At 46.3% G+C, this 13137-nt stretch overlaps 2 protein-coding genes across 6 annotated transcripts; both read right to left on the bottom strand.

The window, feature by feature from the left end:
• Window positions 1–181: 181 nt before the first annotated feature.
• LOC108049776 (septin-1) lies at window positions 182–3746 on the bottom strand. The gene is made up of 5 exons (XM_017131094.2): window positions 3630–3746; window positions 2085–2277; window positions 1761–2019; window positions 1326–1691; window positions 182–1234 (listed from the first exon to the last, which is right to left on the bottom strand). The coding sequence occupies exons 1-5, from the start codon at window positions 3645–3647 to the stop codon at window positions 985–987; spliced, it is 1086 nt and encodes a 361-aa protein (XP_016986583.1). The 5' UTR covers window positions 3648–3746; the 3' UTR covers window positions 182–984.
• A 649-nt stretch (window positions 3747–4395) lies between these two features.
• LOC108049769 (calpain-D) lies at window positions 4396–13103 on the bottom strand. 5 transcript variants are annotated; one of them, XM_017131082.2, is made up of 9 exons: window positions 12570–13103; window positions 10995–11614; window positions 8734–9607; window positions 7887–8218; window positions 6243–7828; window positions 5676–6182; window positions 5335–5601; window positions 5130–5272; window positions 4396–5061 (listed from the first exon to the last, which is right to left on the bottom strand). In XM_017131082.2, exons 1-9 carry the CDS (start codon window positions 12818–12820, stop codon window positions 4884–4886), a joined length of 4758 nt encoding a protein of 1585 aa, XP_016986571.2. In that variant the 5' UTR covers window positions 12821–13103; the 3' UTR covers window positions 4396–4883. The 5 variants fall into 5 exon arrangements, with proteins under 5 accessions (XP_016986571.2, XP_016986572.2, XP_016986573.2 ...); XM_017131083.2 differs by lacking the exons at window positions 8734–9607; window positions 10995–11614; XM_017131084.2 differs by lacking the exons at window positions 10995–11614; window positions 12570–13103 and having other exon boundaries at window positions 8961–9018.
• Between the last annotated feature and the right edge of the window lie 34 nt (window positions 13104–13137).

Here is a 13137-nt window from a genome sequence, read left to right as displayed (position 1 = left end):
TTTTAAATAAATTGAATTGAAGCAATTGAACTACCAAGAGTGTAAATCGCTAAAATTTGGTTTGATTTCTGGAGATTTTACCACCACAAACCTTTGAGCTTAACTCGAAACCCCTGTGCCCAACCATGAACAAAAATGCGTTAGACAGGCTGGTTTACAAATTGTATAAAAAGCATACATATAGATGTATTCATAGGGGATTATATTGGGTTAAAAAAGTCTTCATATACATAATAAAAGAGATTTCACATTTTGGTTTTTGTTTCATCCGTTCGAGGAGTGCACTTTTTAGCGAGCAGCCTTCTAAACCGAGTTTTTACAACTAAACATGAGATCCTGGGACCGCCTAGGAAGGGTTCACTGCTTGTTCAACCAGATCGTGCTTAGGAATCAGGCGGCACTAGGGGATAACGCCCATGATTGTCGAGTAAAATCGGAGGAGAAGGCTGCTACGCACATAGTATAACCTAAATAAATCGCTCGCTTTGAGACTACACATAAGGTAAACAGACAAAAATGAATCAACATACAATATAAATCGGATTGGTTTCGCTTAGTCTAAATGCAGAGTACAATAATAATCCATTGTTAATCGCGTCTAAATACATAGTAGGAATATAGTTGTTTTTGTGTGTTTCGCTTGATAGGAGTGATATGAAGTGAGTTCGCTGATGGTTGGTTTTTTTTTTGATGGAGCAATTGCATTGCAGACGTTTTGCATACGCGGCAGGTGTATGTTGTTTATGTGTATAAATGTATATGGTGTGTATACCTAAATCCTACGAATATATATACGGTGAATGCGAAATTAATACAGAATACTTAGCGCCCGTCGTTTCACAATTGAGAGTAGAATTAAAGCGCGATCGCAACCAAAATCTGCGTACAAAATATATGTTTTGTATATGTATATATACGACTTGAGTGTATAACTATAGATTGCCGCCTCCGCTCTGCGCGTATATACAAAATATACCCGCCTGTTCATTGCTGGGCCTGCATGCGCGCCTGCATCTGGGCAAGCATCTCCTGCATGCGTCGCAGCTCGGCCTCCTTCTCCTGCAGGATGCGGTCTTTCTCGCCGAGCACGCTGTTGGTCACCACCTGCGAATTGCTGTCCCGGTCGGCCTTCACGCCGTTCTCCTTGCCCTTGATACCCTTAGCCAGGCGGTCGGAGCGGTAGTTTTCGTAGTGCACCTCCTGCGTCACCTCCTGCAGGTCCTGCATGTGAGTGCTGTTGGGCAATTGGAATATCGATCAGTTAACAAGCGATAAACAAATCGAAAAAGGATCCGTTTGTGGGTTTTCCCTTTCGAATCACTTACATCAGCATGGTGCGCAGCTTGATAAAGTCGCAGTGATCAGGATTTTCCACCTCGACCACGCCCCATGGATATAGACGACCGCGCACCTTCTTGCCCTTGACCTCGAGCAGAGTGTTGGCGCCGCAGACGGCGAAAGGCACAGCTTCCTTCAGTTGCTTCACCTGCTCCTTATAGTCCTCATCCTCATCGGAATCACAGTCTGGCAGTGGATAAATCTTGATGCCGTGGCTCTCGATCTCCTGCATGATGCGGCACTTTAGGCGCAAAATCTCCTTCTTCGTAAGGCAATCAGCCTTGGCGATCACGGGGACAATATTAACCTTAGAGTGCAACTTCTTCATGAACTCCACGTCAAGGGGTTTGAGGCTGTAGTGAAAGTAGAGAACTCACAACAATTAATATTTGCTTAAGGTAATAATAATAAGGTGTTCTCACCCATGGCCAAAGGGCGATATAAAGTAGAAACAACAGTGAATGCGATTGTCCACAATGTTGCGTCTGTTGAGACCACTTTCGTCGCGCAGGAAGCGCTCGTATTGCTCATCGATGTACTCAAGTATTGCGCCGAAGCTGTTGGAGTTGTCGATGGCATCGCCAAATCCGGGTGTGTCCACCACCGTCAGTCGCAGCTTGACGCCTCGTTCTTCGATTTCCACCGTCGATGCCTCGAGCTTTACCGTCTGCTTTTGTTTCTCTATAAAAAGGGAAAGGTCATTCAGGTAAATAATTAAATCAGAGACTCAACAAAGGCTTGTTTACCTATGGCATCCGGAATGATACGTTCGGGATAGAGATCCGTGAGGAAAAGGCTATTGACCAGCGTGGACTTGCCGAGCCCGGATTCGCCGACCACCATAAGAGTGAACTCGAAGCCCTTCTTTACGGACTTGCGATGCACCTGGTTCGGCAAGTTGGCGAAGCCCACGTAGCCGGGCGTCTCAATGCTGGAAAACTGCAAGTAAATAATAATAATTATATGATGTGTTCTTAAGTATTTAATATAACAGCCATACTACACTTAATATCCTTTTGTCACTTAGCCAAACATTTTAAAGTGAACATTACTTTTATCCTATTTGGACGTGAAAGATTGGGATTCATTTAATGAATTTTCCATTACCAGGTAGACTTTAATGATTAGATGCATTTTGATAAGACATGATTCACAGTTTCAACAGTAATCTAACTTATGCAAACTTTAAATGATCCACGTAAGAGGCAACAAAATTTATTAATCATTAAAATTACAAACTATGCATATTAATCCATTTATATGATAAAACCACATCAACAGAACTACAGAGACCTAACCAATACATTAAACCACTGAACACCCTCGATTTTTTGTTTACTCTTGCAAAAATAAAACTATAAAAAATGTGTAAATAAACAGACTTTGTTATGATACAAAAAAACAATGCTTATGAAGCAGAGATGGTAAATGTTTTAATAAAAATAACGTTTTAGGCAATGTTCTTTACTAATATTATAGAAACAGTTTTAAAAGATATGTATGTTCATTCATAATGTGGAACAAATGTAGATTAATAAAAATATATAAGGAATCAAAAAAAATGATCTTAAGCGTTGGAAAATAACTAAAAGTTTACTAAATTATGTGAAATTTATAAATAGCCTAATTAGCTTTTAAAATTCAAGTTTTAAGGACTTAAAGATAGAAATAATAAAATAACCCGCTTTGGTAATGGAAGTTTTTAGGGTTAAGAACCAGTCTATAAGGAGCATTTCGGCATTATCAATTTAAGTTTTCAGTTTAATATAGGGCTAGACTGGTAGTTAGAGTTTTGAGTCTTAGAAAGCGGTTGCTTGCTTGACTTGTTTTGCATGCCCATCACGCACAGTGAAAAATTTCTCTTGGGCCCCCCAAACAATTGGCACCCATTTCTCAGCATTTCTCCTGCCATTTCTTCGGAGCAATAAGCGATATTATGTGGGTCAAAGGCGACTGAGAGAAGGGGAGAGAGAAAAGATCCCGGAAACAAAGGAAGAATGCCGACGCCGCCGGCATGTTGTGAATCACTTGATTTCCATTTCCACTTCGAAGTCCAGCCCTGTGAACGAAAGGCGAGGGGACAACGAAGGCGAAGGAACGAGTGGGGGAGGAGGAGCGGCCGATAAACGGACGGAGGAGGAGCGGCAAACAAATCAACAGAGGCTGCGGCGGAATCGGCTTTGTCGGCATCCCCGGTATGCAATCTATATACACTGGTGGCACACCCACTGTTCGCCGGATTTATCCCTACATCCATACGACACTTGAACAAATAAACAGCGGCTACTCACGCCCTTTGTATCGGCCATTTTAAAATAAAACACGAAACGAACGAAGAAATCAACGTAATGACGAACAAAATAGCACTAGATAGAGGTGGAGCAACATCGATGCTAACATCGATGTTTTCAAAATATCGCTAATATCGATGTCTGGCTGGGCATCATCGATATTTTTCGATCTCTAACCAGTATTAATAACCAGTGCAGCTATGAACTTTAAATTAGCAAATATTTATCAGTAAATTAAAAAAAACAACTGTTAAATTTAAATTGTATTGTTTTTTAATTTCTTTGTGCAGCGGCAGACTTGTCTTGCCAAGGTAGTTGATAATATATTTTAAAGGCTTTTTCCCGCAAATACGATATTGGAATTGTAACTGCTTGTCAACAAACCCAGCTGGTTGACAGTACGACCTTAGCACGCTTAATTCTGCTGAACTCTCGAAATTTTGGTCACACTGGAAATATTAAAGTTTTTACGCTAGCGTACTCGTTTTTCGATCTGAATACTAGGCTTTAAAGATGAGCAATTGCTCGATGATTTTGTGAAATATCGGTAATAGTTTGGTGATGCCAACTTGGCCTATTTAATCAAGCGCCCAATTTTAAATGAAAGTTAGTTCTCTATTTTAGAATATTAATTTTTCTCATTACAAGAGACAAAACAAATAACGGTTTTTTTTATTTAAAAAAAAAAGTATTTTGTGATTATAGACCAAATGTCATAAACGTAGCACAATTCCTTACTTATTGAAAATATTTACATAACTTTTTTGCTTTTATAACTTGTAGTCTTTATTTTTAAAACAATACACATATGAATATTGGATGCACTTAAATTCACAATACATATCTATATAATCCATAATCATCTGCGCTGAAATCAAAACATATATCATTTGATCTCGAGGGAATCATGCCGAGGTCCTGGGCCTCCGGATTTCGGTTTCCAGTCCCCGCCGTATCCCAACCGATCTGCTCCGCTGTTCCGAATGCGCCTTAGTACATAAACACATATATCATATCTGCACGGATCTATACACATATATATGGTTTGATTTGTTTGTTGGTTGGTTTTAGCTTTTGGTTTTTGCTGTGATGTGATACGTTTACAAAACATCGACTAGAGTACGGGTAGAAATGAGCGGAGACGCATGCAAATCAGGATACGCACAAGGAAACATCGAGAGAGAACACCGAAAGGAATATGTGTGGCCCGCTCCCCATCTTTCGCCATTCCCGATCCCAAGTGGCAATCCCATTCTAGGTGATCAGCCGCGGGGCGTGCAATCCATGCACATTCTCAATGGGCGGGCAATGGGTGGCACCGGGTGGCCCCCAGTCGTGAAGGCCGCGCGAGTTGGCCAACCGATGGGTTAGCCGGTGGGCGATGCTGAAGCCGCCACTGCCCTCCAGTTGGGTGAGCACGATGATCACTTGCCTATGGGAACAATAAATAATTAAGCAATTAGTTAATTGACCAATTGAGGCGGAAAAAAGAGCACACACCTCTGCAGCGGCGGCACCGAGTCCACCGTCTTGAGTTCGCCCCGAGTGGACACCACATTGTAGCTTTCCTGGCAGTCGCACTTCACATGGATCCACTTGTTCTCGTGCCTGTTTTCCACCATCACAACCAGACCCGCCCAGCCCTGCACAGGAAATAAATGTTGTTAAGTGACCCCCAAAGATCCTTAAGTATTTCAACACTTGCCTTGGTAAGGTAGTAGGCGGTCATGCCCTCGCGCCCCTCGTGCCGCTGACCCTTGGTCAGGGTCAGGCTGATGATGGCATCGGCCAGAAGGTGCGGTGAGGGACTAATCTGCTCCACCAGCAGTCGTTTGGAGCTGTGTATCGCCAGGATGCATTGCGGATATTGGTGCGGATCCTCGATGCCCGTGTGCCAGTGGTTAAAGGCTAGGCACACAAGCAGATAAATGTCCCGCTCAAGCATCTTATGGCAGCCCACAAAGCCGCGCACCTGAAGTAAACGATTTCCGAATTGTAACGATTCTGTACCTCATGTGGTATAAGCATAGGTATAGAAACACCCACCTGCCGCTTGCTGTGCTCCACCAAACGACCAATTTCCGGCGCCGCTGGAGAGCGGGTGCGGAATATCACAACGCACAGGTCCAGCTGCGAGCGCTGTGACTTCTCAGAGTTGCGCTGTCCCTCCTGGAAGAGCGTGAACTCCGCCTCCGTCGGCTCTAGCACGGTGAGCAGCACACAGGAGATGGAGCATAGGGGCTGCAGAGTGCCCTGCAGCCGCACCTCGTTCCAACCGGAGCGCACCTTGCAGATGTCGATGCAGTCGAAGTAGTTGAGCACGTCCTCGAACGAGATCCAGAACACGCCCTCGCTTGCGCCGTGCGGCATTAAAGCATCCCGTAGGTCGTCCGTCCACAAAGTGGAGTCGTCAGACCAATCACCACGCCACGAGTAGTGACCCCACGGATTGCGGAGTTTGAGCAGCCGATGACCTTGGATGTCCTTCACGTCGAGCACCGAGTAGGCGTGCCGCGGACGCAGCCCTTTCTGCTGGTACTCCTCCTCGTCCACCTTTGGTTAAAGGTATGTATTATTATATATGAATTAGATATATAAATATGTAGAACCCACTTTCATGTTGCCACCGCCACAGCTGGCACCCATGAGGAAGCGCACGCAGCGCGAGCTTAGCAGCTGGGCCCATATCAGGTCCTTGTCCAGCTCATCCTCGCTGGGCATGGGCAGACTGCTCGCCTGCAGCGGTATGCTCTCGCAGGGCGCTCCAGTCAGCGTGGCCAGGCCCTCGATGGCCCGGCCAGAAACTAGGGCTTCATAGCAGCCGTGAATCTTGGCCACCGCCTTCTCGATCAGCGGGACCCAAAGCTGCTTGCGCTTGGCCTGCGAGTAGACGAGATGGCCACGCTTGTCGCAGGGCAGCAGGTCATCCACCAGCACCGTCGTCCACTTGCCATCTTTGCAGAGGCGCACTTGGTATGCGCCCTGGCCGCATATCTCCTTCGTGACCAGCACCTCTTTAACCAAATCCTCGCGCTCTGCCAGCACAGCCAGGGCACTGAGTAGCCAGCAGTTTCCCAAGACTCCCTGGCAAATGTCCGAGGGAAGCGGGGTGCGAAATACCGCCCATGGCGGATACGCTCCTCCATCGCAGTTGATCTCGTGCGGTCGCCGCCACTGCACCACGGGATTGCCCTCGGCCGCACCGCCCGCCGGATTGTAGTACAGGCTCTTTGGCGCCGGCGGAAACGAATCGTCCACGAAAAGCTCGCTGTTGTCACGGCAGTACTGGATAATGTTCTGCCACTTGGTCAGCGCCTCGGTCTCCTCCAGCTGGCGCAAGTTCTCCATCAGCTTACTTTCCTGCCGAATATCCGCCGGGGTGAGGGCCACTCGAATGGACTTCCTTGCCAAAGCCTCACCCAAAACAGCGCTCGCCAGGCCACGCGGGCTTGAGCATATTTCGCACACCACGGAAGCTGCACAGTTGTCGTACGTACACGCCGGACACTGCCACTTCTTTGAGCTGAAACTGACCCCGACTCCCGATGCGGGCACCACCGATGCGGAGCCCACTCCCTGGCCCTGCTGCAAGTTGTAGCTGGCCAGTCCAGCGATGGAGATGTTCCTGGGCACAATGGAGCCGCCGGTGCTGTGCCGTTTGGGTATTGCGCCCGAAGAGCTGGAACTCCTTTGTTGCGGCTGTTGGAGCGATGGCAGTGGCTGCATCCTGGGCGAGGGACTGCGAGAGCCACGCAGTCCGGCCGCCGATGTCGTTGGAATCTGCAGCAGCGGCATTGGCAACGCCACCGACGCCAGGGGGAGATTTAAAGCTGTGGGTGCTTTAACCTCGCTGCTGCTCGCCTGGTGGACATTACCTCCGCTGCCTCCGCCTCCTCCACCGACGGCTGCGGCATCCTGCTCCTCATATGATTGACCATCCGGTCGCTCCCGCACTGCCTCCATGGCAATCGAGAGCTGCGGCTGGCGGTGCGACTTGCAAGCACTGCACACCGGCGAATGGAGCGAGTTCTTTAACGTACAGTGGCTGCAGGTCCAGAACTCGCCCTTGCGCAGCGTCATATCCTCGATGGAAGAGATGCTTTTCAGCTTGGAACCACCGCAGACCACACAGGCCATTGCCGTCGAATAGTTGACCAGGGTGCACTTCTTGCAGGTCCAAGGCTCGTCACGGGGAGTTCCTGAAAACGTTGATTATGTACTCAGATTGGTGTTCACATAATAATCGGTTCACACTACCTTTTTCCTGGATAAAGGATAGCACACCTGCCTGCTGTTGCTGCTGCTGTAGATGGTGTTGCTGCTGAAGTTGCTGTTGCTGCTGCTCCGGCTTGGCCTCGCACATCTCGCAGGTCTGCAGCCAGAGTCTGTTGTAGGCATAGGAACATTTGATGCATGTCCACATCTTGCTGCGGCTGCCGTTGCTGTTGCCCAACTGTGCTTTATTGTCGTGACGAGTGGGAGCAACTGCTCCTGCTGCTGCCGCTATCGCTCCGACTCCCGCCGCTCCAGAGGATGCTGTTGCGGATGATGCCACTAAGAGGCGACTACTGCTCCCTGGATCATGCGTACTGCAAATTGAAAACAAAGCAATCAATCATAATGCAATCAAGTTCAAAATTCATTGAAGACGGGAGATAAACAAAATCATAAGAGAATATTATTACTGACTTTTCACACAGGTTATCAAAACTCTCAGGAACACTGTTATTATATTAGAAACACATTTTCATTTTTATTAAAGACTACCATTAGCATATGGCTTCACATAATTCAATTAAATAAAGTTTTCTTTCAAAATGTTACCAGAAGTAATGAAAACCTCTAAGAAAGTCAATATCCAATAGTTAATTAAGTAGCTGAAATAATTAAAACAGAACTTATAACAAACAGAAAGAAAAAGCCGACAGACGAAAAAAAGCAAAGCAAAATATAAACAGAGTGCCCTAGTGACTAAGCGCCACGCAAATTATCAGCAAAAAAAAACTAGTCAACTGATAAGCGGAAACAAAGGCGTTTTTGTTTGTTGGGATAGGAAGTTGGATGGGTGTGGGCTAATCTCCTTCGCCCGCTCGCTGGCAATTACATTTTCGATTCGGTCGCTTTGCGTGGTCCCTTCCACACCTTAGCATAGATAGAATGCTCCTCCACCTGCGACTCGGACTCACTGGCATCGCCGTTCCCATCGGTACTGGTGCCCAATCCTGTGAGGGAGTCACTAACCGCATCCATGATCTCCCCACTGCCATTGTTGTTCGTTTGCGTTTCGTTGGCTATCTGTTGCTTCTTCTTGAGCTTGTGCTGCTTGTTTACCTGCGCATAGATGGGTATGGTGGCTTGCGGTGGTGGTTCCGCCGACGCCTTGCCAGAGGGCGAGCTCGCGATGGCCACCGCCGTGGCGGCTGCCTGTGCCGCCTGGGCAGCAGCTGCTCTTAGTTGCTGCTGGGCCAAGGCCACGCACTCGTTCTCATACAACTTGTTGCCACTGCTGGAACTGCTGTTGTTGTTGATGCTGTTGCTGTGATGATGATGATGGTGATGATGATGATTGGAGCTGGAGGAGCTGTTGGCCGTTGGCTCCGACCACTCGTTGACGGCTATGAAGACGCCGTTCCGCGGAATGGTGAACTGCGTTGGATTCATACTCACTGCTGCTAGCTCCCGCTGGGTCTTCTTCTGCAGCTGCTGGGGATTCGCCGCCGTCTTCTGCTGCTGCTCCTGCTGGATATTCAGATTCAGATTAAGGGGCTGGCGCAGTGGCTTCATCTGGCCCTGGCCGCAATCTTTGGCCGCCGAGCGCGAGAGCGTGGTGATGGTGAAGTTGTACTTTCGCCTGGCCCCGCTCTCACGCACCACCTTGTGGTTTTGATTCTTGTTATTATTGTTCTGTTTGCGCCGGCAAAATGTGTCATTTGCGATGGCAAAACGAGAGTTGCTGCAGGCGGCCACGGGGGGAATCCCTGCGAAAAAGAGTGGGATTAGAACTTCACATAGGAAGATTATTAGTGAGATTTATGATATCACTTTCACCAGTTGCGAATCTAGGGAGGTGGAGCTTGGGGAAGTTAAATTTTACTTTATGTCGGCTCCAGACAATCACATATTTTGAATGCCTTTTGAGCTCCCATTTCTATTATTCTAATTTTAGTCGGAAGTTTGTTAACGCAAAAAGAAGACATTTCTGACCACATATATATATTCTTGATCGGAATACTTTCGCAAAAGCCTTTTTTCTATTGCAGGTAGTATATGATTTGGAAAGTCAAGGGACTATTATGACTCTATAGTCAAGTGACACGACTATCCAATACCCATTTCTCTGTTAACCAAATTCAAAACAAATATGTCCCTTATAGATGTCGAAATTCCAATTCTATTGGGGCGGCAAAACAAAATTAATAACTTCGGACATAATTTTCAATAATAATTCAACAATATATTTATACCCTGCAAAGGGTATTATAATTTCAGTCAAAAGTTTGCAACGCAGTGAAGGAGACATTTCCGACCATATAAAGTATATATATTCTTGATCAGCATCACCAGGAGAGTCCGTCCGTTTCTACGCAAACTAGATCCTCAGTTTTAAAGCTATCTGCTTGAAACATTTCCAAAAGTTGTCATTCTATTGCAGACAGCATAAAAGTCGGAACGAGCCGGATCGGGCGACTATATCATATAGCTCCCATAGGAGCTAATATTTAAATATTATGAAATTACGGTTTTTATTAAATTAAAATAGGACAACAATATCATATAGCTGCCATAAAAAGGATGGCTAAATGCAGCGCATAATCGACATAGCTTCATTGTTTTTAGTAATATAGGCATAGATATCAAAATGTAGTTGATTTGTAACAACTGCAAGGGTATATAAACTTCGGTTTGCCGAAGTTTGCTTCCTTTCTTGTTTTTTTATTTCCTTATGATTCAACGATTTGGGGATACCCTAACTATTACTGTTATATTTTTAAAGGGAATCCTCCCTCATATCACAATTCACGGAAATTTGTTTACGATATCAGAAATAATATATCAAATTTAAAAAACGGAAGACTTGTATATACCTGTCATAGAAAAGATCGAATAACTAACAGGAATCGACATAACTTTGTTGGTCCTCAACATACATATACTATTACTATATACTATAATTATTAAAAAAAAAACTGATCCAAAATTATAGATACAAAAAAATTGAGATATAATGTCGATGTATAGAATAATGCATTTTTGGAACAGCTACAAGAATTTATTAACTTTCTTATATATCCAAATTTCTCCTTTCGCCAAGCCTTTCTATTACAACTCTGGTGTGGTTATCTCCAAATCAGCTGTGAAACGTACCTGTCAGCTGCGGCGCTGGTTTGACCTGCGGCAGATTAAAGATGTCCTTGCTTTGGTTGTTCGCATAGCAGATGTGGCAGCTGCGTCCGGAGGCGCTCTTGTCGATGGCGGTGCTCAGGCTCTGGGTGCGCCGCAGTCCAGATGCCGATCCAGATCCAGATCCCGATACAGATCTACCTTTGAGGTGCCTCTTGTGCGAATGCTGGGAATGTAACTGATGCTGGTGATGATGCTGATCTTCCAGCTCCTGATGGAGGTAGTGATGATGATGATGAGGGTGGTCCGCTGCCAGCAGCTCGCCACGATTGCCCAGACTTCCGGCCAGCTCCTGGTCGCGATCGGCGGCAATGGCGTCCTTGTAGATGGGCGCCAGATAGCTGACCGTGTCGCAGATGAGGCAGTGCCAGGTGACCGAGCTGTTGTCCGTGCCGCAGGCGTGGCACACCCACCGGCGGTTTAGGGCCGGATTCGAGAAGTGGCGGTACAGCTCGATGGAGCTCTTGATGTACTTGCGCGTGTCCTCGCAATCCACACAGTTGGCTGGCAGGTTCTGGCTGTTCCGTTGTGGTCTTTTCAAACATCCACGCAGCAGGGATTTGTACACATGCTTGTATTCGCTCCTGCAAAATAGGTAAATGGGGTTTTTCGTTTTTGTCGGGACTCGGATGGGACTTTGTGTGGGGTTCCCGATTTTCTGACCGCAAAGGTTATCTCAATGACTGGGCATTTTCCTACTCTCCGCTCGCTCATCCGTTCGCCTCGGGAGTTCTTCTGCTGTTCTGCTTGCCGAGCGAGTTTGCGAATCGATAAACTTGTAAACAATGCTTCTCTATCCAAATCGATTTTCCCCAATTCTCGCTGCTCCGCTGTTTTGTTGTTGCTTCTGCCGCTGCTGTGTATACATGCTCTCACACACACACACACATGCTCAGGGACAATTGCCAGTGCTGACATCTTAGCTTTAAAAGCTAAGTTTTGTATTCCTCTCAGTCAACCAAGTGTAACTTAATACAGATCGACCTGTGCTTTTAGACGTTAGTTTCCTAATATTTTTAATTTTGGTTAATCCAGAAACTTTGCCTCAAACTGACAGAAACGGTACGGTGATCAAGAATTTTTTTGCTCAATGTTGTAACACCATTTCTTGAAATGACTTTTGTTTGTATCGGCTGTCCATATATTACGCCATAATAGTTTAGACGATTTAATAAATAAGGACCAACCAAATCAGTGCCATTTTCGCCAAAAGCGCTTATGAATATTTGCAATTAAAAAAAAAAACTTTCACTTATTTTTGACTCAAAACATTTTTTTTTATTTTTTGATTTTTTTTAGATCCGATTCTGAAATTTAAATTGCATATGCTTCAATCTCTATTGATTTAATATCACTACGGATATCCGTGGCACACCTGTATACAGCTTTTTGGCTCTTGATATACTTTTAGCTAAAATTTGTTGTCCTGTCCTTCACTTGAATGGCTGCACTGGCCCTCACACATGCATGAGCCTACACACATACACCCTCATAGAACAGGCACAGGCTGTTTGTTTTTGTGGCGACCGCTCCGCTTACCTGGCAACCGCCGCCCTGGCCTTCTCCTTGTCCCTCTCCTGCTCCTTCTCAGCCTGTTCCTGCTCCAGTGCATCATCAGCTGTCCAGGAGGCGGCGACCCTTCGATGCTGCGTCTGATGCTGCTGCAGTTGTTGTTGTTGGGGGAACACCTTGCGAACCGTGCCGCAATTGAAGCACTTGAGCGATTCTGTGGGATTGATCGTGTTGCACTTGGTGCACGACCATTGCAGCACAGATGAGATGGTGCCCATTTCGCAGGGGAATTGCAAGAGTTTTGAGATTGGAGTTACTCCTGTTGTTGTTGATGGCTGGCTGGCGGGGGTGTGGATGTGGAACTGGAACTGGCAATGGAAATGGTGTGTTGGTAACCGGGCGGAGATGGAGATTAATAGGAGGACCAAAACCCGGGACCAAAACGAGGACCAAGCGATGGCTTCCAACAGTTGCACGCCGCGTTCTCCGTCGCCGTTTCACACCATTTTTTAACTGTTGCCGCTAGGGTTGTCGACTTGTGCGAACACCTGCACGACAGGGTTGCCGGAGTGTGTGAACCCAGCCGTACAGAGTT

This window comes from Drosophila rhopaloa, unplaced genomic scaffold (assembly GCF_018152115.1).
Source record: "Drosophila rhopaloa isolate 14029-0021.01 unplaced genomic scaffold, ASM1815211v1 contig_3, whole genome shotgun sequence".
Taxonomy (NCBI): Eukaryota; Metazoa; Arthropoda; class Insecta; order Diptera; family Drosophilidae; genus Drosophila; species Drosophila rhopaloa.
Note: the sequence above shows the minus strand (reverse complement) of the source record. Positions and strands in the feature narration are given on the sequence as shown.